General features: G+C 40.8%; 1 protein-coding gene across 3 annotated transcripts in view; it reads right to left on the bottom strand.

Annotated features, from left to right (window-relative positions):
- Positions 1-474: 474 nt before the first annotated feature.
- acox1 (acyl-CoA oxidase 1, palmitoyl) overlaps positions 475-25,444 on the bottom strand; it is a 39,340-nt gene continuing 14,370 nt past the window's right edge. The window contains exons 2-14 of one of the 3 annotated variants that reach the window (XM_028818964.2): positions 23,102-23,261; positions 21,159-21,319; positions 17,798-17,905; positions 17,577-17,696; positions 17,387-17,502; positions 17,025-17,194; positions 11,197-11,359; positions 10,885-11,075; positions 10,554-10,733; positions 10,364-10,469; positions 1,293-1,436; positions 980-1,186; positions 475-849 (exon numbers count right to left, since the gene is read on the bottom strand). In XM_028818964.2, coding sequence (XP_028674797.1) covers positions 799-849; positions 980-1,186; positions 1,293-1,436; positions 10,364-10,469; positions 10,554-10,733; positions 10,885-11,075; positions 11,197-11,359; positions 17,025-17,194; positions 17,387-17,502; positions 17,577-17,696; positions 17,798-17,905; positions 21,159-21,319; positions 23,102-23,261 — 1,877 coding nt within the window. In that variant the 3' untranslated portion in view covers positions 475-798. Of the gene's footprint in view, positions 850-979; positions 1,187-1,292; positions 1,437-10,363; positions 10,470-10,553; positions 10,734-10,884; positions 11,076-11,196; positions 11,360-17,024; positions 17,195-17,386; positions 17,503-17,576; positions 17,697-17,797; positions 17,906-19,961; positions 20,123-21,158; positions 21,320-23,101; positions 23,262-25,444 lie in introns of all 3 variants that reach the window. The other 2 variants (XM_028818965.2, XM_028818967.2) reach the window with 2 other exon arrangements.

Raw genomic sequence — 25,444 nt, 5'->3', positions numbered from 1 at the left:
GTGACCACATGCTTAATGCTACAGTGATCACTTTGAGAATGAAACTCTTGAGGAGGCCAAAGGAACACAACTGTTCTCTGCAGAACTTTTAACAACATCTTCACACAAGTGTTCAAACCAGAACAGTTTGGCCATCCAGTCACTAGCACTTTCTACTGCAGCAGACCAAGTGTTAGAAGTATCTTCAACCAGTGTAAACCAAAAGGACCAATATCATTAAATAAATTCCACAATTCTGAATCTACTGCACTTTGTTTTAGGTAGTGTTCACCCCCATGGACTGTAAGCAGATTCTCCTCTCAAAACAAAAGAATTCAGGGCACAGAGTGTAGTTGTTGCTCTAATTTCTGGCAGTCTAATTAAGAGCACAACATTCTGGGTTTACCGAACAATATGGGATGATGCCGTTAAAAGTAAGCTCCTTATGAGGTCCACCCCCAATTCTAGCTCAGATTAATAGATGACATTAGACACAAGTTCTAGAATAGTTGCTCATTTGACAGATAAGAAAACTTAAAAGCCATGAAAAATTCCATCCAACTGGAAGGATAGAAACTAAAGATGAAGGGCAGAGAATATCACAGGCATCAGATAAACCAATACTATATGATTATTCTGCCAATAAGAACAAAGGAAAGAAGAAATCACATCAATCAATGGAATTCCAATCTCTTAAAGGTTAGTCTGATCAGTGTTCATCTTTAGTTGTCACTGCCTATAAGTAGTTGTTTAAACTGATGGCTTCTAGGATGAAGAGACATTAAGCATCAGAGTCTGGTCACTGGTTCTGCTGACCATTCACAGTTTCGACTGCAATGGCTTCAAGTATTTGTAAAAGGAATTATGGACCTGTGAAGAACAAGAAAAAGTGATGACTAAGCAGACACATTAACACTAGATTTGACCACTTGTGCCACTGTTCAACTTATTTAAACCTAACACAGAGCCAACCACAACCACGTCTAGCTGAATATCTTACCTCAGTCTGGTTCAGCGGCGATTTCCGTGCCCACTCAAACATGTTGTCATAGACATTGCCATCATAACGGCCAAGAACAGAGTTGAGCATTTCATCACGGTAGTCAAAGGCATCGACCAGTGCTACAGAATTGGGGCGTATCTGAGAGAGAAGCTCTTTCAGCTGTTGGGTTACTTGTGTCAGCTGTGGGACAGTAAGAAGTCCTGCCTGCAAGGAGCATCAGCGGAAAACAGATTATACATGGAAGAAGACAATGCTTTTTCATTATACGAAAAAAAGATGAGTGAATTATGGCAAACTTTATCTGTATTACCTGCAGAAAGTCACCAGTGTTTTGGTAGACCCCATGAAGAGCATAAAGATGTGCCAGGGAATAGAGGGCAGAGTGGACAGCTGTGTCCTCCACCTCTGCAAGTTTGGAGCAGAAAAGCTTCACTATGACAAAGTGGCAGTGAGCCTGAAAAAAAGAAAGGTCAAAAACGTTATTTAGAAGATACAATATGGGTCAGCGTTTGTCAACGAGTGGACATTCATCATTTTTGAGCCTGCAGGCACTGCATTTAAAAGCAAGCAGCAATCCACTTCATTACGTTTTTTGCTCAGATAAACTTTGATAACTTGCAAGTGAACGTTCTGGAACTGTCTTACACAGAGAAGTGCTGCAATATCCTGTGAACAACAACAAAGTGAGACAAAGTTTTGTTTCTGTTCTATATATTTTGTTTATTTAAGGCCCACAGCTTACATTTTAGATTGGAGTAAAGGGAACTGGAGAGGTAACAGACAACGCACCCTAAACAAGACTAAGTGTTTTACGCATACTTTTATGATCAAAGTTTTTAGGTAGCTGTTCATCACCAGAGTAGCATGCTCTTTATCTGTATGTAACAAACCCGTATGAACGTTTGACACAGAGAACAAACCAGCCATGACAAAGCAGAGACATCAGAGAGAGACTCCACTCCATAAGACTCTGGACACTGAAGACCCCATATCCATGTGTGACTGCTAACTCTAAAAGCTGCCCACCAGAACAGCAACTCTTCTGACCCACATTTGATAAGGTGCCTCATGAAATGTTGGGCATTAAATTAAAAGAAGTGGGAGTTCAGGGTGATGTTTGTGGATGGCATGGACACAGGAAGCAGAGGGTTATGACATGCAGGTTAGGTGCATTGGCGATCCTAAATTGTCCCTAGTGTGTGCGTGTGTGTGTGTGCGTGCCCTGCCCGGGATTTGTTCCTGCCTTGTGCCCTGTGCTGGCTGAGATTGGCTCCAGCAGACCCCTGTGACCCTGTGTTAGGGTACAGAGGGTTGGACAATGACTGACTGACTGTTCCACAGGGGCCCCTGCTATTTTTAACATATACAGGTGCTGGTCATAAAATTAGAATATCATGACAAAATTGATTTATTTCAGTAACTCCATTCAAAAAGTGAAACTTGTATATTAGATTCATTCATTACACACAGACTGATGTATTTCAAATGTTTATTTCTTTTAATTTTGATGATTATAACTGACAACTAATGAAAGTCCCAAATTCAGTATCTCGGAAAATTAGAATATTGTGAAAAGGTTCAATATTGAAGACACCTGGTGCCACACTCTAATCAGCTAATTAACTCAAAACACCTGCAAAAGCCTTTAAATGGTCTCTCAGTCTAGTTCTGTAGGCTACACAATCATGGGGAAGACTGCTGACTTGACAGTTGTCCAAAAGACAACGATTGACACCTTGCACAAGGAGGGCAAGACACAAAAGGTCATTGCTAAAGAGGCTGGCTGTTCACACAGCTCTGTGTCCAAGCACATTAATAGAGAGGCGAAGGGAAGGACAAGATGTGGTAGAAAAAAGTGTACAAGCAATAGGGATAACCGCACCCTGGAGAGGATTGTGAAACAAAACCCATTCAAAAATGTGGGGGAGATTCACAAAGATTGGACTGCAGCTGGAGTCAGTGCTTCAAGAAGCACCACACACAGACGTATGCAAGACATGGATTTCAGCTGTCGCATTCCTTGTGTCAAGCCACTCTTGAACAAGAGACCGCGTCAGAAGCGTCTCGCCTTTGGACTGCTGCTGAGTGGTCCAAAGTTATGTTCTCTGATGAAAGTAAATTTTGCATTTCCTTTGGAAATCAAGGTCCCAGAGTCTGGAGGAATACAGGAGAGGCACAGAATCCACGTTGCGTAAGGTCCAGTGTAAAGTTTCCACAGTCAGTGATGGTTTGGGGTGCCATGTCATCTGCTGGTGTTGGTCCATTGTGTTTTCTGAGGTCCAAGGTCAACGCAGCCGTCTACCAGGAAGTTTTAGAGCACTTCATGCTGCTGACGAACTTTATGGAGATGCAGATTTCATTTTCCAACAGGACCTGCCACCTGCACACACTGCCAAAGCTACCAGTACCTGGTTTAAGGACCATGGTATCCCTATTCTTGATTGGCCAGCAAACCCGCCTGACCTTAATCCCATAGAATATCTATGGGGTATTGTGAAGAGGAAGATGCAATACGCCAGACCCAACAATTCAGAAGAGCTGAAAGCCACTATCAGAGCAACATGGGCTCTCATAACACCTGAGCAGTGCCACAGACTGATCGACTCCATGCCACGCCGCATTGCTGCAGTAATCCAGGCCAAAGGAGCCCCAACTAAATATTGAGTGCTGTACATGCACATTTTTTTAATGTTCATACCTTTCAGTTGGCCAACATTTCTAAAAATCCTTTTTTTGCATTGGTCTTAATTGATATTCTAATTTTCTGAGATACTGAATTTGGGACTTTCATTAGTTGTCAGATATAATCATCAACATTAAAAGAAATAAACATTTGAAATTATAATAATAATAATAATAATACATTTTATTTATATAGCACCTTTCCCATGCTCAAGGCACTTACAGAATATAATAAAGAACGGCAGAATATACAGTATATAGCATTGTACAAACCAGATAAATAAATAAAGAAGATTAAGACAGTAAATTCTGAAAAAAAACAGACAACATAATTGATGGTCTCGCACACACATACAGGTTACATTGGCATCTTGACAGAGATGTAAACTGAGAGAAAGGTAATAAAGTCAAGTAGAGCTAAAAGCCTTCCTGAAACAGATGAGTTTTGAGTTGTTTTTTAAAGGAATTCATGGAGTCAGCTGACCTGATTAATTTTTGGTAGGTCATTCCAGAGTCTGGGCGCTATACAGCTGAAGGCCCCTGTCACCCATGGAGTGTAGATTAGTGAGGGGCACAACAAGATTACCAGAATCAGAGGACCTTAGTGGGCGGGCAGGCACATAGTGATGGAGGAGGTCACTGATGTAGTTTGGTGCGAGGTTATTTAAAGCTTTGTAGGTTATTAGTAGGATTTTTATATTCGATTCTGTAGGACACAGGGAGCCAGTGAAGACGGAGCAGGATGGGTGTGATGTGCTCGCTGCTGCTGGTACGAGTAAGGACTCTTGCAGCCGAGTTTTGAATAAGCTGGAGCTGTGATATAAGATTAGAAGGGGCACCTGCCAGTAGGGAATTACAATAATCGATGCGGGATGTGATAAAAGCATGGACAAGTTCTCAGCATTAGAGAAGGAGAGGGAAGGAGCGAACACGGGATATGTTACGGAGGTGAAAGTAAGAAAAGTTTCTTAATGTGATTTATGTGGGCGGAATAAGTGAGGGAGGAATCAAAATGACACCAAGATTTTTTACAGTAGAGGCAGGTCTGATGAGATCACTGCCAAGATGGACTGGGAAGGAGCTCATTTTATTAAGTTGCATCAGTCTGTGTGTAATGAATGCATCTAATATACAAGTTTCACTTTTTGAATGGAATTACTGAAATAATATCAACTTTGTCATGATATTCTAATTTTATGACCAGCACCTGTATAAATGATTAGGATAGAAATATAAGTAACAAGCTGGCTAACTCTGCAGATGATGCCAAGATAGGTGGATTGGCAGATTATCTTGAATCCACTGAATCATAACAGAGGGACTTGGACAGCATATATGCTTGGGCAGATTTGTGGCAGATGAAGTTTAACTTAATGTAGGAAGTAAAAATGTTAGCTCTGAATACAAAATGGAGGTCTGAAAATGGGAAGGACTTAGGAGTCATAGTAGACTAAACGCTATCAAAACTGCAAGACAGTGTTGAAAAGCCATTAAGAAGGCTAACAGAATGTGAGGTTACATAGCACCTTGATGTTTAGAGTACAAAGTCTAAGGAGGTTCTGCTCAAGCTTTATAACACACTGGTGAGGCCCCATTTGGAGTACTGTGTGCAGTTTTGGCCTCCAGGCTCTGAAGCTAGGGATCTGCACTGGCAATCGGAAGGTTGCCGGTTTGAATCCCATAAATGCCAATAGGGATTCTGCTCTGTTGGGCCCTTGAGTAAGGCCCTTAACCTGCAATTGCTGAGCGCTTTGAGTAGTGAGAAAAGCACTATATACATGCAAAGAAATATTATTAATTATTATTATTAAAAAGGACATAGAAGCCTTAGAAAACGACCACAGAAGAGCAACTACGCTGATTGCAGGACTATAGGGGATGAATTATGTGGAAAGATTAAAAGAGTTGAGCCTTTTCATTCAGTGTAAGCAAAAGTAGATTAGAAGGAGAAATGATTGAAGTGTTTAAAATTATGAGAGAATTAGTCCAATGAATACAGACCTATTTTAAAATGAGTGCATCAAGAATGTGGGGAGACTGTTGAAAACTTCTTCAGGGTAAATTTTGCACAAATATTAGGAAGTTTTTGTTTACACAGAGAAGCATAGACACATGAAATAAGTGAAGTGTAATAGACAGAAGGACTTTAGGGACTTTCAAAACTCCACCTGATGTTATTTTGAAAGAATTAAGTGGATAGGACTAGTAAGCTTTGTTAGGCTGAATGGCCTGTTCTCATCTAGATAGTTCTAATGTTCTAGATGCTGCCTTTACTTTAACAGAAAGAACTGTTTAAACTTTTTGATTTTTGAAGCAAGCACGCATTTTTATTAAGAGCTTTAGATTCAGATTTTACTATGCATTTATATTTTCTATTATTTACATTTTTCTGTTGCTATTATTCTATTGTTAATTAACACTGATATGCTTTTAAATTTATACTAGCTGACACCCACCGTAACATACGGCGGTGTAAGAATAGGAACGGAAAACAGTGAGAAAAGAATTCAGAAATCAAGAAGAAATAAATACTTCTTGAAAGACGCAGTGTGCATGTAGAATTTCTGGCCAAGCAGGATTACATGTGAAAGTGATAAATAAATCAGGCTTTCTGAATTTACGTACTATGGCCATGGCATCCTGATAGTTTTGTTGCATGTATCTTGGACTTCCTGGAAATGTGGACGGTAATATGATCATTTTGCCAACACGTACGTTGCTATTTTCAGCGTTTGCTTGCAGTGCGTCTGAAAGTCCTTTGTATTGTTCCACGCGCAGATCTTGTTGATGTAATCTGAGATAGTGGAGACGCGCGTCCTCTGTTTTAACATACGCATCTACGATGTACTGTTGGAATAGTTTGCAGCTGGAGTGCAAAATACTATATGTATTTCTCATTGCTAATCTGTACACGTAAAATTGGCATTGAGTAAGCCTTATTCGCTTTGCGGTTCTTTTATCTGGAACATGTAAATCTTTGTGCCAGACAATGTCTCTGTAAGGGAATAAAAGCGGGTAAACCATAGGATTGCAATTCATATTGAGTGTGGAAATCTGTTTACAGGAGTTGCCTATGGGATGGATGCAAAATGTCCCTTTCAGAAGGCTGTTCGCCATCTTCTCCAACAAAAATCTCTGCAACATCGGTGTGACATGTCGGGGCATTGTATCGTTGTAAATCCTGCTTAGGGTTTTCCTTGAAAACCATTCGTACAGATGCTGTTGGATTAGACTGAGCGATTTCATGCATGTGTTTGTATGATTTAGCGAAGGGGTTGATGGTTCTGAGCATGGAATCTAGCTGGAGAAGTACATTTTTGCTGCATACAGAGTTTGCTTTATTTTGTGAGCGTACTTCAGTAGCTTGTGCTGTGTCAAAAACATACAACTGTCCATATCATGGAGAGGTAGAAGTGTTAGCGTATAGTGGAGAGATTTAGTGATAAATTGGCCGTGTATTTTAAAACAGTATGGTCCGTGGCCAGGAGGTTGAGTTATCTGTGCACCCATGGAAGCAAACACTAGAGAAGAGTTGTATTCTCGAATGTGTTCATGATCATTTTTAGCTTCTGATGTTTGCTGTGTAAGAAGCTGTTGTAAAGACACAGGTGGCTCCCGCAAAGGTGGTAAAGCTACTTTACTGTCGTGGCAGCACCTCGAGTACTTGTTGGATGTATTACGCACAGCAGGCCAGTATAGTGCATGACATGGAAGAGGACGAATAGGAATCGAGAAATACCGTGTTGGCTGCGTGTGGGCGGGACTGGTTTTGAAGTGGAAGCAAGACGAACCAGAAGAGAAATATATATAAGAGATACTCTGTCTATATATCCTCAGTCCAACTTTATACGAGCCAGACAGTCGACAGTTGCTAAGTGTTGAAAACGTGCAACTTAGTAACTGTTGACTGTCTGGCCCGTAGAAAGTTGGTCAGTACTGAAAACGCGCGACTTGGCAACAGCGGCCCACCTGGCCAGTATAAATGAAGGTATGGAAGACTACAGGAAAAGAAAGATGAAACCAAAAGAAAACAAGCACACATTATGACAGGAAAAGTTCTCAAAGAAGATAGGGCAGAGTTCCAGACAGTATGACATGGAGTTAAAACAAAACAAGATAGATGCAGTGGATTCAAAAAATATTTAGACCGCTTCACTTTCCGCACACTTTATAATGTTGTAGATTTAATTTGAAATTGCACTAGCTCTGCTTGTTTGTATCACTATTAATTAAACTGCAAAACCTTACTAATAAATAAGTCACTTGTTTCTGATCCCAATGCGGCAGCAATACATGAAATAGACTTAATCTCCTTAGCGTTATAGTCACTTGGGCTGTAAAAACAGCGCTAAAAGCGTTAGTCCCAAGCATCGCTTGGGCAACTATATAGACACATCTCATGTAAGTGTTAGACCCAAGGATTACTCAGTGTATAAAACTGCCAACAGCGTTAGTGCCGAGCGTTGTTTGAGAAATGATATAGGCATGTCTTATGTAAGCAACAGGCCCCAGTGTTACCCAGGTACAGACAGACACGTCTTCTCCTAGCCTCATAATGGTGTCTCATAAGAAACGTTTTTAAGCAATCCAGGTGTTGCAAGCTCTTCACAGAGATACAAACAGTGATGACAAGTTGAATCTGTCTTCAGGTAGTGAAATCAAAAGTGATTCTGATGAATCCGAAAGTGACACTCATGTCAATCACACAAGTGCAGTGTGCTGTCCGAAAGCTGATCAGTCTGGAAAGAAAATCCACAAGAAATCACCCTACCATTGTCCTGACTGTGACACTGGATTTCGTATTTCACCGTGCTTCAAGACATACCACACAAATTGCACATTTTAATAGCATATACAGTATTAGCATTGTTTTTGTTATTTTTATTATTATTTGTATCATTATTATACTTTCTACACTTCTCACTTTGTACTTTTAGTGTTTTGCATGTTTTACAGTATATTAGTATATATATCTTTCTATTATATAAAAAAAATCCTGCGATGAGACAAGACTTTTTGGAAGATTTTGTCAAGTCCCGTGAGATGAGACTTTGGCCATGAGATTTTTTCAAGTCATGCCCTCCTCTCCACCATATTGAACCACACACACGGTAATCTCACCACTCATTCGTGTGAATACTTTTGTCAGACACAGTTCCTGCGCTCTCAGCTCTTATAAATTTTAATGTTTTCCTCACTTTAGGTTCCCAATTAAAGAAGATGTATTATGTCCAAATCTTATTGAAGAATTTCATCACGAAGGGTTATCAACAGAAAAAAATGAGTAAACAGGCAATCCTAGCACCGAGAAACAATTAAGTCAAATGAATTAAAGCCAAAAATGTTGATCGGTTACACGGCAAATTGGTTAAATGCATATCAACAGACTATGCTGAAACAGTTGTTGGTGATGGTGTGAAAGATGAAGAAATCAACTTACAATATCCCAAAGAATATCTACAACCGTTAACACCATCAGGTCTTCCACCACACAAATTACTGTAGAAAGAAGGATGTATCCAAGAAAGGTAATGTAGTATATCTTCCGCAGATAATAGCTTTTGCTATGACAATTAACAAATCTCAGAGCCAAACATTCAAAAAAGTTGTTTTATTTAATAGAGTGAAAGAAACGAAATTCAATCACAGGCAGTTGTACGTCGCGTTAATGCAAATGTAACACTTCAAATGAAAATTAAAATGTTTAAATTGTACATCCGCATCTCCATAAATATCGACAGAAATTTAATTAAAAAATTTTTTACTTAAGTTTTACAGTAAAAGTGTAAGTTTAAAAAGTATTTACGTATTAATTTCAAAGCCAAACAGAACAAAATCGTATTATGCAACAAATAACTCAATGCAATATGAAGCATAATTTACTTTCAAACTCTTTTTTAGTATGGTTAATTACTTATGTAATGTAAAATAGTTCTATTATGCATATGTAACAATCCCCATGAAAATAAAAATCTGTTTAAATTGTACATCCGTATCCCTATACACGAGCGACAGAACTGCAAAGAGGCTAGCGTGTAGCGCAGGCCCGGGGTTTGGCGAGCGAAGCGAGCAGGGGGGCAAAGCCCCCTAGTACGTATGTATGTGTATTTATCTATATATCTATCTATATCTATATCTATGAGAGATTTAATAAATATGTAATTTTTCAAAGCAAAAAAAAAGGAACTTTTTTTCAGGAAAAAATGTAACGCTAAAGAGGCTACAATTTACAGACCCCTCTGGATCACTACGCCACAAGGCAGTTTCAGCTGTTGCCGTTCAGCGGGACTGCTGGAGAAAGAAGATGAGGAGCTGGATTTAAAAAGAAGCCGTTTGGGATTTGTAAATGTCTTTTGTGTTATTTTATCATTCTCACTGCTGCAGCAAACCATTTCGAATTACAATTACCCACTTTTCTTAAATATGTGTACTGTGTAACCCAATGCTAGGTGTATGGTAGAACTGGAGGAAAAAATACCAGGTAATTAAACAATAAGATTAAGCTGAAGTAAAATTACCATCTGACTGTGAAACTGGTTGGAACTAAAATCTGCATCCCATACCAGTACAACTTGACAGTGGAAATGGTCATTCAAAACTGCTACAAGTCAAGTGACCTAGACCCATGATGTGATGGTGTTATCATGTAATGACATTTTGAGATGAATACTAACTGATGCTTCACAGACCACTACTTACATCAGAGGCTCTAACCAGATCAATCGAGCAGTGGTTCCATGCATCCTCCTTCGTCTTCATGAGCTGAAGTTCTGTCTGAAGGCTCTTAGCTGCCAGTTCAACCAACCTGAATAAAGAGCAGACCTCTATTCACTAGGGTGGGGTCCAAAGGTTTAGCCTGATTTTATCAGTGAAAAAAAGCTTCACTCACTTGGAAGCCCTGATCTTGTAAGCTTCAACTAGACTTGACAGATCTTTGAGGTTCACTGAAGTGCTTCGGGCAGACACCTGTTGAGGCTGTAGCCGCTGTTGGGACATCTCATTCAAGTATGATACCATGCCACTGACCTTTTGGCCAGCACTGGCTTGCGTATAGCTCTTCAGTAAATACCTATTAACAGCAGAACATAGACAGACTGGTGTGGGATGTCTAAGGTCAGAGAGAACATAATAAACAAGCATCTGATGCAAGACCAAAACTGAAAAAAAAACAAAAACAAAATGTACGAACGACCATCTTGAAAGCAATCTCTGTATGTTACCTAGCAGTCTGCAGCATCATAACCGTATTTTCACCCTCGTAGGTGCAAGTTGGAGTAAAATTCACGTAAATACCAGGAAGGCTGCTGCAATGTGAGTAACCATGGCCACCACAGGACATGCGGCAAACCTCAATGCCAGCACTAGCCACCCAAGTGGTGAAAGCTTTAAGCCCAGCAGACAGTGCATGCAGCTGTGGAAGAAGAATGAGAAACACATTCAGGCAGAGGGTAACATTCCTTTAATCAGAGTAGTGGCTTGTCTAGAAATCTTCCTGAACCAACATGGTTAAAAGTGAACCGTAACACTCTTACCTCTGGAAGCTCACTGAAATCTCCCAAATTGATATCCCCAGTAATGCGAAGGTAGGTCTGTCTCATGTACTGACCCACAAAGTGGAAAGCATACGCAGTAGCCAAAAGAGGTAACAGTTTGAACTGCTGGGTCTGGTAGTCAAGGATCTGTGGCTCAGGCTCCCTGCAAAACACAAGGACTGTTCAAATTTTGAAGCCAATTTACACCATAAAACCCAGTCTACAGAGCAGGCCTCAAACTCCCCAGGAGGAATGAGTCTCCTACATACAGGAAAACATATACTGTACTGAAACCTATTTTGACCCTTAAACGTGTATCACGAACACGTGTGGTTAACCTACAGGGGCCAAACACTGATTTATAAGAGCTTTTCACAAAGAGGTCAGACTGATAGCAATTCAACCCTGACTACTGGCACACTGACCACTGCAATAGCATTATACATACAGTAGAACCTCTTGTCAGGAACGTTTCTGAACACGTACAAATCGGGTTACGATCAAAAAGTTTGCCAAAATTTTGCATCTGTTCACGACCACATGCTCTGGTGGCGAACAAAAACACTGGCGGCCAGTTTCCCTACGCGCGTTTGTACGCGCCAATGATTTCCCATTCTCCTTTTCCCATTTTCTTTTGTTTGCGTATACAGGGTCTAACAAAGCTAGCTGATGTTGCAAAAGGAGTTATGTTAACCACGCAGAGGCCTCAAGTGCTGGAAAAGGTGGACAAACTGTTGCTAGTATGGTTGAACGAAAAGCAACTTGCAGGGGATAGCGTAAGTGAGCCGATCATATGTGCGAAAGCCAGGAAGATTCATGGCAATTTGTTGAAAAAAAATCCTTCTTCGAGTGGTGCAGGTGAGGAATTTAAAGCCAGTAGAGGATGGTGTGAAAAGTTTCACAAAAGAAGTGGCATTTAATTTTTTTCCCTGTGCTTAAAACTCGTTTGCAGCAAGTGGTTCGTAAGGGTCTAGCGCGAACTCTTACAATGTTGGTTTTCTCGGTGTTATTCAATGTTTTTACATTTAGTTTACTATTACACTGTGCATTCTATGGTATAATTAACTAGTTTTGTGCTTAAAAAATATATATATTTACATACAGTTCATACGGCCTGGAATGGATTAATTGTATTTACATACAATCTTATGGGGAAATTACAATCGGGTCGCGACCAAATCGGGTCGCGTCCAGAGTTTTGGAACGAATTACAGTTGTGACCAGAGGTACCACTGTAGAGGACGATTTTACATTGTTTTTAATATTTAATTTTTTTAAAGAAGATGCTTTCCATTTATGTTCAGTGTATGGGGACTAGAATTTTGATCAGGAGGGAAGTGAATTGAGGACTGCACAAAATGTATATTAAAACCTACCACTAATGATAACTGCCTTTAAACAGTGAGTTTTACTGTTTGTTTAAAAGAAGAACAAAAATCAAATATACTGGTACAGACAATAACCACAGATGTCACAGGGATAAAAATGCCAGTTCATAAGAGAAAAAAAAAACAATAAGTTAATAAATGCACTAAAATTACATCCTCACAAACCCATCTCTAAATATGCCCTGTATAAGAGGTGAGAGCACCTCAGGGATGGGCAATTAGCTGAATAAGACCAAGCCAATCGTACTGCGCCAAAAGCTGCCATGGATAAGGATGAAGACACTTTCCGTAAGTTTTATAAGGTCAGTCGATGACCCAATCAGGGTCTTGATTACACTCTCAATGTAGAAGCAACGCAAGACCACAGTCGCCTGGAAGAATGAACATCTAAAATACCAGGATGTATGGTATGCACTGCCACAACTTGATTTGCTTTCACTTTTTCATATATGATTATAACCACACTACATTCATGTAATGTGTAAATATTGTCTATATGACGCTCTTTATTTGTATGTGTATGCCAGGGCAGTCTCTTTGAACAGTACTGCCACTCAACATGGAGTAGTAATGAGAGATTTCTGTGTAGACAGGAAATTGTTCCATACTGGCCAAGTTTAAAGAATACATGGAGAATAACAAAGAATAGTGAAAAACAAACACACAGGGTAGCCAGTGAAAGCTAGTGTGTGAATGAAAGAAATGCATGTTTAAAGAATTAAAACTATAGTTTCATTTGGAGAATTTCATACTAAAGTAGCCTTTGATGATGACAAGGATGCCCAATGCCAACTAAAGGGTAGAAGAGCACTTCTGATAGGCAGAGAAGTCTATTCTAATATGCGCCTCCTCGGCAAGGGACTGGGTAATCTATTTTAAAGGCCATTTATCTTGATCCTGCAAAGTACTGGAAAGTACAATAAAAGTGTTACTGGGGACTGATGTCATACGTACACATACTTAACGCATCATGCAAACCCATTGATGGATTGTTGTTTATCAAATGCTTGTAGTATTTTGGAATGTGTATTTATAATATGACATCAGGTTAAACTTTCTAGCATTAAACTCGTTTGTCATTGCTATTTTTACTGAGCTAGTGTGTGTGGTCTAGACACTTGAGGGATATATATTTAGTCTTGGGCCTTAAAAAATTTTAGGAACAAAATTACAACTTGGCTTCTTGGACAGTGCCGTCTTAAATTGTGTCTCTGGTTGAGCTGCACAATTCTCTGGATAACGTTCATTGCTGTAGCTGGTACTAAAGGGGTGATTCACCTTCACACTGGATGGGACTGATTGATTACATAGCAAGTTTGATTAGTTAACTCATTACATACTAAAATTTTCTACAGGTGTTGAAGCTACAAAGAGCCTCTTTTGTGCATGTATACTGTGATGTGTGGGTCACAAACTTGCACAAGAGACATGGCGTCCAGGTTTCCAAGAAAATCGGCTTTATTGTTGTGAAGATAGGAACAGTTTAAAGCATTTTTATTCAAATGGGAGCTGTCACTTCAGCACTCAAAACACACAGCAAGCAAGCAGTGATGCAGGCAATCTTTTCTGTTTTAGCTCCCTTCTTTAGATTAAAAGAACAAATAGCCTCCACTACCGAACAGGTTCAGTGGCTACAAGTCAGCATTCGGGAGGAGAGATGACAGAAAGTGAGCACACAGCCAGGTCAGCGGCTGGTTTTAAGCGTTTCCCACCTCAAGCATTTTGTGACAGACACATTAAGTGGTGAGCCTGCGGGCTTGCAATTGAACTGGCGCGCATATACAGTTAGGTCCATAAATATTTGAACAGAGACAACTTTTTTCTAATTTTGGTTCAGTACATTACTACAATGAATTTTAAATGAAACAACTCAGATGCAGTTGAAGTGCAGACTTTCAGCTTTAATTCAGTGGGGTGAACAAAACGATTGCATAAAAATGTGAGGCAACTAAAGCATTTTTTTTAACACAATCCCTTCATTTCAGGGGCTCAAAAGTAATTGGACAATTGACTCAAAGGCTATTTCATGGGCAGGTGTGGGCAAGTCTGTCGTTATGTCATTATCAATTAAGCAGATAAAAAGCCTGGAGTTGATTTGAGGTGTGGTGCTTGCATGTGGAAGATTTTGCTGTGAACAGACAACATGCGGTCAAAGGAGCTCTCCATGCAGGTGAAAGAAGCCATCCCTAAGCTGTGAAAACAGAAAAAACCCATCCGAGAAATTGCTACAATATTACGAGTGGCAAAATCTACAGTTTGGTACATCCTGAGAAAAAAGGAAGCACTGGTGAACTCAGCAATGCAAAAAAAGACCTGGATGTCCACGGAAGACAACAGTGGTGGATGATCGCAGAATCATTTCCATGGTGAAGAGAAACCCCTTCACAACAGCCAACCAAGTGAACAACACTCTCCAGGAGGTAGGCATGTCGATATCCAAGTCTACCATAAAGAGAAGACTGCATGAAAGTAAATACAGAGGGTGGACTGCAAGGTGCTAGCCACTCATAAGCCTCAAGAATAGAAAGGCTAGATTGGACTTTGCTAAAGAACATCTAAAAAAGTCAGCACAGTTCTGGAAAAACATTCTTTGGAACAGATGAAACCAAGATCAACCTCTACCAGAATGATGGCAAGAAAAAAGTATGGAGAAGGCATTGAACAGCTCATTATCCAAAGCATACCACATCATCTGTAAAACACGGTGGAGGCAGTGTGATGGCTTGGGCGTGCATGGCTGCCAGTGGCACTGGGACACTAGTGGTTATTGATGATGTGACACAGGACAGAAGCAGCCGAATGAATTCTGAGGTGTTCAGAGACATACAGTCTGCTCAAATCCAGCTAAATGCAGTCAAATTGATTGGGCGGCGTTTCATGATACAGATGGACAATGACCCAAAACATATAGCCAAAGCAACCCAGGAGGTTATTAAAGTAAAGAAGTGGAAAATTCTTGAATGGCCAAGTCAGTCACCTGATCTTAACCCAATTGAGCAGGCATTTCACTTGTTGAAGACTAAACTTCAGACAGAAAGGCCCACAAACAAACAGCAACTGAAAGCCGCTGCAGTAAAGGCCTGGCAGAGCATTAAAAAGGAAGAAACCCAGCATCTGGTGATGTCCATGAGTTCAAGACTTCAGGCTGTCATTGCCAGCAAAGGGTTTTCAACCAAGTATTAGAAATGAATATTTTATTTCCAGTTATTTAATTTGTCCAATCACTTTTGAGCCCCTGAAATGAAGGGATTGTGTTAAAAAAATGCTTTAGTTGCCTCACATTTTTATGCAATTGTTTTGTTCACCCCACTGAATTAAAGCTGAAAGTCTGCACTTCAATTGCATCGGAGTTGTTTCATTTAAAATTCATTGTGGTAATGTACAGAACCAAAATTAGAAAAAAGTTGTCTCTGTCCAAATATTTACGGACCTTACTATATTATATTAATACCAGTAACGGTGCACTGCAATACACTTGACTTGAGCATTCATACTTTTCAGACTCTTTCTCTGTACGTTTAGCATTCGTTTGCTCAGAGGTTGATGCGCTTGCTCCTTTCTGAGCAGCTCTTCTTTTCTCCACCCTAGCAGCCCACTTCTCTTCTTTTGTTGGCATCTTTTCGCATTAAAACTGATTAAGTCAGTGTTTGTCTTGCAATTACTTAGTGCATTTTCCTTAATTTTTCACTTAAGCTGCCACTTAAGTCTTCAATCTGCCTCAAGAATGATTTAAGATATGAAGAGGTAGGGGAAGTGACGGCAAAGATGGTATGGAATGAGAACGGTGCCCGTACACATGTGCCACACGTGGCTGCACTGCTGGCCACTGCAGAGAGTTGATTCTACAATAAAATAAAATAAAAATAAAAAGAGGATAACCTTGGAGGTCAATCATCACCTCGAAAGCAGACAGTAGATGTCACGTAGTATATGTGTACCAAATTTCAGGTCAAACGGTTTATGAGCTACAAGTGATTTAAAATCCTGGACAAATGGACAGCAATGGTAGCGTATTATATCTATATCTATATCTATCATATAAAAAAATTTTGGGTCGAGACTTGACCATCTCGGGGAGACACTTTGAAGTCCCGCGAGACTACTTGCATGTCATGCCCTACTTACAAACAATTTCTCAGAGACACTTTAACGTCCCGGGAGTCAAGGAAGTGAGACAAAAGGACAGCTGCTGTACAGGCTTTTAAATGATCATTGTGCAGCAGCTGATTCGTCCGCATCTCCTCAGTGTGCGTTCAGCCCCATCTCACAACAAGAGAGGCAGAGATGCGAAGTGGCGAGCGTAAAGTGTGCCCCCGGAGAGAGGGGTTGGGGGGATGGGCGAGCAAAGCAAGTAGGGTGCAAAGCCCCCTAGTGTATGTATATATATATATATATATATATATATATATATATATATAACATTATATGACATTAGCTTACCCAGGGCGTAACTCAGATTGACGACGGACAGTACTGTAACGGATGGCAATGGTGCATGCTTTCGATATCGCCTTTGCAGACTCCCCAACAACCATAGAACGGATGAACACCATGGTACCATATGTCAGCTTATCACTTGGAGGCTTTATGTATCTTCCATCTGGCTCCACCTAGATAGCAAGAAAAGAATCACAATATTAAGACACTAGGAACTTTGCATCCAAAGCAAGCCTGGACGATTTCAAAGGTCTCCTCAAATCTCACTGTTACCACTTAGCTGTTTGCCAACTGGATCCTGGTTTGGACTTGACTGGAATTCATTTGCCAACAGAAGTGCCTTCCCACTTGTCCCACCCATTTACCTTGGCATACTTCATCAGCATATTTTCTCTTGGGATGCGGACATTCTCCAGCTTCAGAAACCCATTGTCAATCTCGTCAAAACCAAACTTAGGTCCAATGTCTCCAACCACGACACCTAAGAAAGGCAGATTAAATGCCTTGACAATTAAATATCAGGTTAAAAGGCCAAGGATCAACAGTGACACTCACCTGGCAAAGGCTCATGGGTTCCCATTGCCCGGATGGGCACAATAAAAGCATGGAGGCCATGGCACTGGCCTTGTGTGTATAGTTGTGCCAGGACAATTGCATGGTTTGATGTCTTCCCCACTGGTGTGGAAGAAAGCAGGATGGCATAAATAAGCAGGAGCTCTACCTGTACATCATCCTGGCTACCAAAAAGGCCTGGCCTTACATGAAGGAACACTCACATCCTCCTGGCCACCACTTGATGGAGCTGACAGTTGGACTGTTGAGTACAAACTCCTGAGTTGCTGGGTCAAATGTTGCTGTAGTCTCAAGTGCCCGGATGTGTGTACCTAAAAAAAAAAAAAGACAAGTTTCATTTGTGCAGAACACAGATTTCCTAGACACAGTGTGATCAGGAAATTTAGAATTCATACCTGATGATAATCACCAAATGTGAGAAAAGAAGGAAATGGCAGTGGGCAAGGCAGAAGCTTACCTGTTCATTTTTCAATCCAAATTCAGAATTCAGTTGCCAAAACAGAACTTGAGCGATAGCTCCGGGCCAGCGCAATAGTACATCTTATAAGGTGGGATCCCCACAGCATGCATACAGTTGTGCTTGAAAGTTTATGAACCCTTTAGAATTTTCTATATTTCTGCATAAATATGACCTAAAACATCATCAGATTTTCACTCAAGAAAAGTAGATAAAGAGAAACCAGTTAAACAAATGAGACAAAACTATTATACTTGGTCATTTATTTATTGAGGAAAATGATCGAATATTACATATTTGTGAGTGGCAAAAGTATGTGAACCTCTAGGATTAGCAGTTAGTTTGAAGGTGAAATTAGAGTCAGGTGTTTTCAATTAATGGGATGACAATCAGGTGTGAGTGGGCACCCTGTGTTATTTAAAGAAAAGGGATCTATCAAAGTCTGCTCTTCACAACACAAGTTTGTGGAAGTGTATCATGGCACAAACAAAGGAGATTTCTGAGGACCTCAGAAAAAGAGTTGTTGATGCTCATCAGGCTGGAAAAGGTTACAAAACCATCTCTAAAGAGTTTGGACTCCACCATTCCACAGTCAGACACATTGTGTACAAATGGAGGAAATTCAAGACCATTGTTACCCTCCCCAGGAGTGGTCGACCAACAAAGATCACTCCAAGAGCAACGCGTGTAACAGTCGGCGAGGTCACAAAGGACCCAAGGGTAACTTCTGAGCAACTGAAGGCCTCTCTCACATTGGCTAATGTTCATGTTCATGAGTCCACCATCAGGAGAACACTGAACAACAATGGTGTGCATGGCAGGGTTGCAAGGAGAAAGCCACTGCTCTCCAAAAAAAACATTGCTGCTCGTCTGCAGTTTGCTAAAGATCATGTGGACAAACCAGAAGGATATTGGAAGAATGTTTTGTGGACAGTTGAGACCAAAATAGAACTTTTTGGTTTAAATGAAAAGTGTTATGTTTGGAGAAAGGAAAACACTGCATTCCAGCATAAGAACCTCATCTCGTCTGTGAAACATGGTGTTGGTGGTATCATGGTTTGGGCCTGTTTTGCTGCAACTGGGCCAGGACGGCTTGCCTTCATTGATGGAACAATGAATTCTGAATTATATTGGAGAATTCTAAAGGAAAATGTCAGGACATCTGTCCATGAACTGAATCACAAGAGAAGGTGGGTAATGCAGCAAGACAACGACCCTAAGCACACAAGTCGTTCTACCAAAGAATGGTTAAAGAAGAATAAAGTTAATGTTTTGGAATGGCCATGTCAAAGTCCTGACCTTAATCCAATCAAAATGTTGTGGATGGACCTGAAGCGAGCAGTTAATGTGAGGAAACCCACCAACATCCCAGAGTTGAAGCTGTTCTATACGGAGGAATGGGCTAAAATTCCTCCAAGCCGGTGTGCAGGACTGATCAACAGTTACCGGAAACGTTTAGTTGCAGTTATTGCTGCAAAGGGGGGTCACACCAGATACTAAAAGCAAAGGTTCACATACTTTTGCCACTCACAAATATGTAATATTCGATCATTTTCCTCAATAAATAAATGACCAAGTACAATATTTTTGTCTCATTTGTTTAACTGGTTTCTCTTTATCTACTTTTAGGACTTGAGTGAAAATCTGATGATGTTTTAGGTAATATTTATGCAGAACTATAGAAAATTCTAAAGGGTTCACAAACTTTCAAGCACAACTGTAGCAGCTGGGAGTACACTCTAAGAATATATCAATATGAATACTGTCCATGTGTGGAAAACATGAAATAAATGCCACATGAAAAGACAGCAGTCAAAGATGTGCCTGTATTAATTTCTCCATTAAATGCAGAATGCGTGACGCAGGCTTCCCAACACCTTTTACAAGCAGCCTGCCAATTGGTACGTTACCATGGCCAATTTCAGTCTGAGCGTAGGTGCCAATGATCTCCAGGTTCCAGGCTCGCATGAAGAAGGTATCCTGCTGCTCAGGCGAGGCCTGGTTCAGCAGTGTGGGTAGAAACATTGCCAGGTGGAGGTCCAGGGGCTCTGGGCGCCCTCGGTGTACACAGCTGCAGAGGGGTTAAAACAGGCGGCAAGGAGGTAGAGATCAACAAGTTAGTATGAGCCCCTCATGCAAATTATTACAAATCAAGAGGCAGTGCAGCACGGGAAGAATGTGATTGCTGACAGGTTGGTTTTGACATGCTCACTACTGTAGAGAACCTGCTTCCCTCTCCAGCCACGCGGCATAGTCATCTTATTATTCGTTTCCCACAGGCGTGCTCGCCTTGGGGGTCATTCAGATGTTATTCCATACAGGATCCGCCAATTACCTCACTCTTCCTACTAGGTTGCCATCCACTCTGGTCAGATTATGGATATCAATTACTGGGGCGTGTTGTTTAGTCAGACAGAGGGTGATCATCAGAAAGCAGAAGTAGAAAGCCAAAAATGCAATGTGTTCATAATTTGTTCTAGAATTTTTGAAAGCAGCTGAATTGGTCAGACATTTCTAAACATTTCTTTCCCTGATCTTTGTACCATGATTAGGAGGCATTCAAAGAGGTAAATTATGTCAAAAAATTACTGGAGACCAACCCAAATGTGGAGACAAATCCACATATACAGAAACTTGTGCAAGTAGATATTCAAATAGATATACACACAACTCAAATAGGCACACTAATGAGTGCCATCATTGGCCAACTACAGTATATCCATCCATCATCAAAACCACTTAATTCAGTTCAGGGTCCTGGGGTTAAATCCTATACCAACAGTATCAGATACAACAGAGGAAGCATCCAGTTCATCGCAGGACACACTCATGTACACTACCACATTCATTCAATTAGGGCCAATGTACATGCCATCAAATTATCTGACATAGTGCTCAAAATTACAAGCCATAGCAATATGGCGTGAATGTGTAGACACCATGCCAGCAACCACCAGACCAGGATTCAAACCCAGGACTCTTGAGCTGTGAATGTTTAACACTGTGGCACCATGGATGGTTGCTCATGTAGCCAACTAACCCACACCCTTCTCCACAACAATACTGCCCAAATATCAGCATGCCAGGCCAGGCAGTGGCACACTGACCATGCCCCATCTCTGTCTGCGCATATGTGCCAATGACTTGGAAAGACAGTGCCAGGGGAAGCCACTTGTCCATCTGAGCAGGTGTGCAGAGGCTCTTCAAGGTTGGAAGGAACATGACGAAATGGAGACCAATAGCTTCTGGGTGGCTTCCATTTGCAATGCTGGAGAGGGCAGACAGACAAACATGGCTATCAGGGACAGCCGCTTAAAAAGGACACAGATTTGAGCATATATTCTCAAAGATAAAAAACACAGCCTTACAAATTTAAGATAAATCCATTTCCTTACTCTCTTTAACTTAAAGTCAGCAATTTCAGAAGAAGCAGGAGAGAGTAGTTTTAAAAGATGGCCGTTTCTGAAGAGAACGATCACCGCACCAGAACTTAACCTGCTAGCTTTATGACTACTGGTATCAAGCTGCATTAGTCGTTCTCCTCATTCTGCTTCTTACATAATTTGTCCACTGTAATGCAGTAAATCAAGGGGCATAAACACAAGTGTCTCTAACCTTTTAACCACTTAGAAGAAAATAAATGACTGTTTGTTAAACAGACAAAAGGGCATTGTGGCAAAGAGCAGGAGGCAGGTCCCTGGGAGTGTATTTTTGATAGCCTCACGTGACTATGATAAGCCTGAAGCTCTGTGTCACCATGACATCCGCTGAATTACATGAGACTCTGCACCTCAGCTTGGCCTTGAAATTCAACTACTGATAATATGGGCACATAATGTTTGCCACTCCCACAGTCACCAAAACAGCTCAGCAGATTTATCCATAGAACACAGAAAGTCAAATATAAATAAGAACAACACACATGGAGGGACTGAAATGGAGCCAAAATAACTCCACGTTCTGTGGTAGTATCTGTATGTGAATACACAGCAGTACAGATCCTGATCGATTTGATGCCGGACATCCCCAAATCCAAAAAACCTGAGACGGTATGATGTGAAACAGGTGAGGCAATCAGGTCCTAGACTCCAGAAAAGGCCTAGTCCTTCAAGAGCAAGAATGGATCAAGGCTCACCAATTTGCCAACAGATGCTTTAGCGAATAATACAGCATTTTGAGAACAACGATCCCGAAAGACAATATGCTAGCATTTTGGGCATTTCAGCTTCTATAGTGCAGAAAATAACTAAAAGATTCATAGGAATCTGGTCACGTACAAATGAATAAAGGGCAAGAACGAAAATCATTTCTGAATGTTTGTGATATCCGATCCCTGGCATGTTACCGTCTTAAAACTATCCTTCGTCTGTAATGGATATTACGACTTGCATTTGGGAATATTTCAGTAAATCACACCATTCACCATTGCATCCACAGATGCAAGTTCAGATTTTACTATGCAAAGTTGAAGCCACACATTAACACTGTTGAGAAGTGCCACGGACGCAATGGATTTGTGTTTTGTGGATAACATTTCAAAAAAGATTTGCCAAAAACAGCCATCATGTTCTTAAGGCCAAAGCAAATAAGGACAATCTAAGATGTTATCAGCATCGGGTCCAAAAGCCAGCATCTGTCATGGTATGGGGCTGTGTCAGTGCCTATGGCATGGGCAACTTGCACATTTGTTAATGCAGAAAGATATACGTACAAAGTTTTATAGTCCAAACAGTGTTGTCCTGAAGGGTAATGCAGACAAGTAAAAGAGCAAGAAGGTGCATACTAAGCCATCAGACTTGCTCAGGGAAGATGTGGATTAGCTTTTTCTGAATTGACACTCTTTGAACCAGATCCAAAATATGCCCACAATATGTCCCAGTGTTGAAAACCAAACATTTCTGCCATTACAAACAGAGTCACACTGAATTTCCATCCACCCCAATGTTTTACATGTCTATTTCAATGGTTCCCAAATTCTAACCAGTCTATCAGCCAACCAGCCATCACACACCTTCTCCTACCACATACCCTCTTCTCCCTTTGTACGCACCACTTGTAATAGTAGATCTCGTCTGGGTCTGAGATGCCATACTCCCTCATCTTCATGATCATCAGGGCACTTTTCTTTACTGCTGCTTCATAGCGTTCACTGCGGGAGAGGAAGTTTGCGTCTTCATGGCAAAAGTCGGGGTCACCAATCACCAACGATTCTAAAAGAGCAAAGGAAAGACAGGCAGTGAAGGGATATTACAAGAACTGCTCACACAAAAACACAGAGAAAAGAATTTGGTCCTCAAGGATCTTCTTTAAAATTTCCACAACTGTGACCTAGACAAGATATTTATAAATTTATCACCTGTCAATGTGAACCATTTGTTCTAGTCACATCGCTCCAGTTGTCAGTATGAATACAGAAGCTCCTCAAGGCTGTGCTCATTTCCCCTTACTACGTACGCACGTGAACTGAAGCACAACAATGATCATTGTTCCCTTATCAAATATGCTAATGACTCCATACATATCTGTGGGGCATGAAAGCCATGACTTAAATCAAGTGGACCGTATAGGAAATTGGTGCGATAAGCACTCTCCTAATCTGAATGTCAGGAAGACTAAGGGCTCATTTATACTTCACGCTCTGAACACATATGTGCACTCATCATGGCTGCCACGCGTTCCCAGTGTTCATTTGATGTGTCCTCTGACCAGGTCCTCAGAAATTAACGTGACACGAACACGAGTTGCAGTACCAGCAAAAAGTCGGGGGCACAGTGTGATAAAAGTTGAAATGTGACGTCAGAGTCTCTGTATATGTTCTACATGTGACAGAAAGCCACTTAGAGAATCCTACAGGATCAATGTGCGCGCTTCGATGTTTGATGAATGGTTCGATGTGGGAAAGCAAAATGCTGACATACAGATGCATTTGTGGTGCTTTTATATTCAAGCGTCACATATTCCCAATCGTAATGACATGATACATTTGAAAAGTCTCACATACCATCTTTTGTGGCGTCTTTTTTTTCTTCTGTGGCTTCCTCCTGACCTGACAGCAGTGACCACCACACAGAACACATTAAATGTATGATATTCCAACTCTCTGCACATTTAGAATCCTTAGATTTATACTTGATATCACTTTCATGATGAAATGCAGTAAAGTATGTATGTTACATTTTACAGATAAATCGTTAATTTTGTTTAAATATGAATATTGTTAATAATTACACACATGGGGGTGACACGGTGGAGGAGCGGTAGCACTCACAGGGAGTCACATCGCTGGTATTCCCTGCCTGGAGTTTCCATGTTTTCCTGCTGGGTTTCCACATTGTGCTCTGGTTTCCTTCCAAAGATATGCAGATTTGGTGACACTAGAATGACGCTAGTGTGTGTATGTGTGTGCTTGTATTTACCTTGGGATGAGCTGATGCCGTCTAAGGATTGTTTCTGCCTCGTGCCCAATGCTTGCTGGAATGGACACATCCCTGGACTGATGGATTTAAGCATTAAACATCCTTTTGCGGTAAGGTGTCATCGGAGTTTAATGGGTGCTCCAGGCAATTCACAACACAGCAAAGCCAAACCTGTTCTCACCGTGATAATATCTCGTACTGCCACCTGGTGGAATATTCCAGATTTACGTAAAGTACGTAAGCAAGTATAAACAGTAAAACGCTTGTGTAGCAGGAGCGTCCGCTGGAGCATGCGTTGCGTCGCATGAAGTATAAACCTGGCTTAAGAAATCATATCTGACTTTAAAAGCTATGTCACATTAAGCGACTTTTCTAGCAATCGTATACATCATGTACATAATCTTAGTGAGTCGGAGAGAGTCGCTGGCACACCAGTGTGATTTCAGTCTCCTAATGTGACATAACCTAATGACTTGCTGTGATAAAACAAAAAAGGTTTGACTGTTTCTTTAGTTGTAGGGGCAGCTTTGTGCGCATGACAGCTGACAAACAATGAATGTTCATCTAGAAGAACAATGCTTATAATGCAAAGATGAGGAGTAGGGAACACTGGTGTTTTGAACCTCATAAACAGAAGAGAAGCTGGTCTGTCTGATGTCTGGAGTTTTATGTACTTTAAACAGAATGGAAAAAAGAAAAACAGACTGAATGGATAAAGACTGCAGTTGAACTCACCACACCTGTTAACATGTTACCTTTTCGTACAGCACAGGCTCTGAATGGCAGCACATTATTGGCTGTCACAAAAAGAGGAGAGTATGGCTGCGCTGTAAAGTTGGGACTCAGTAAAGTAGACATGGGCAGTGATTTTTAGTCATTTAAACGAACATGGGCTGACAATGAGATCAATGACTGCGGTCAGCAAATCTCATATACACCATGACTAGAGGATACAGTAATGTTACATCAGTTTAAGA

Source organism: Erpetoichthys calabaricus, chromosome 14 (genome assembly GCF_900747795.2).
Source record: "Erpetoichthys calabaricus chromosome 14, fErpCal1.3, whole genome shotgun sequence".
NCBI lineage: Eukaryota > Metazoa > Chordata > Cladistia > Polypteriformes > Polypteridae > Erpetoichthys > Erpetoichthys calabaricus.
Note: the sequence above shows the minus strand (reverse complement) of the source record. Positions and strands in the feature narration are given on the sequence as shown.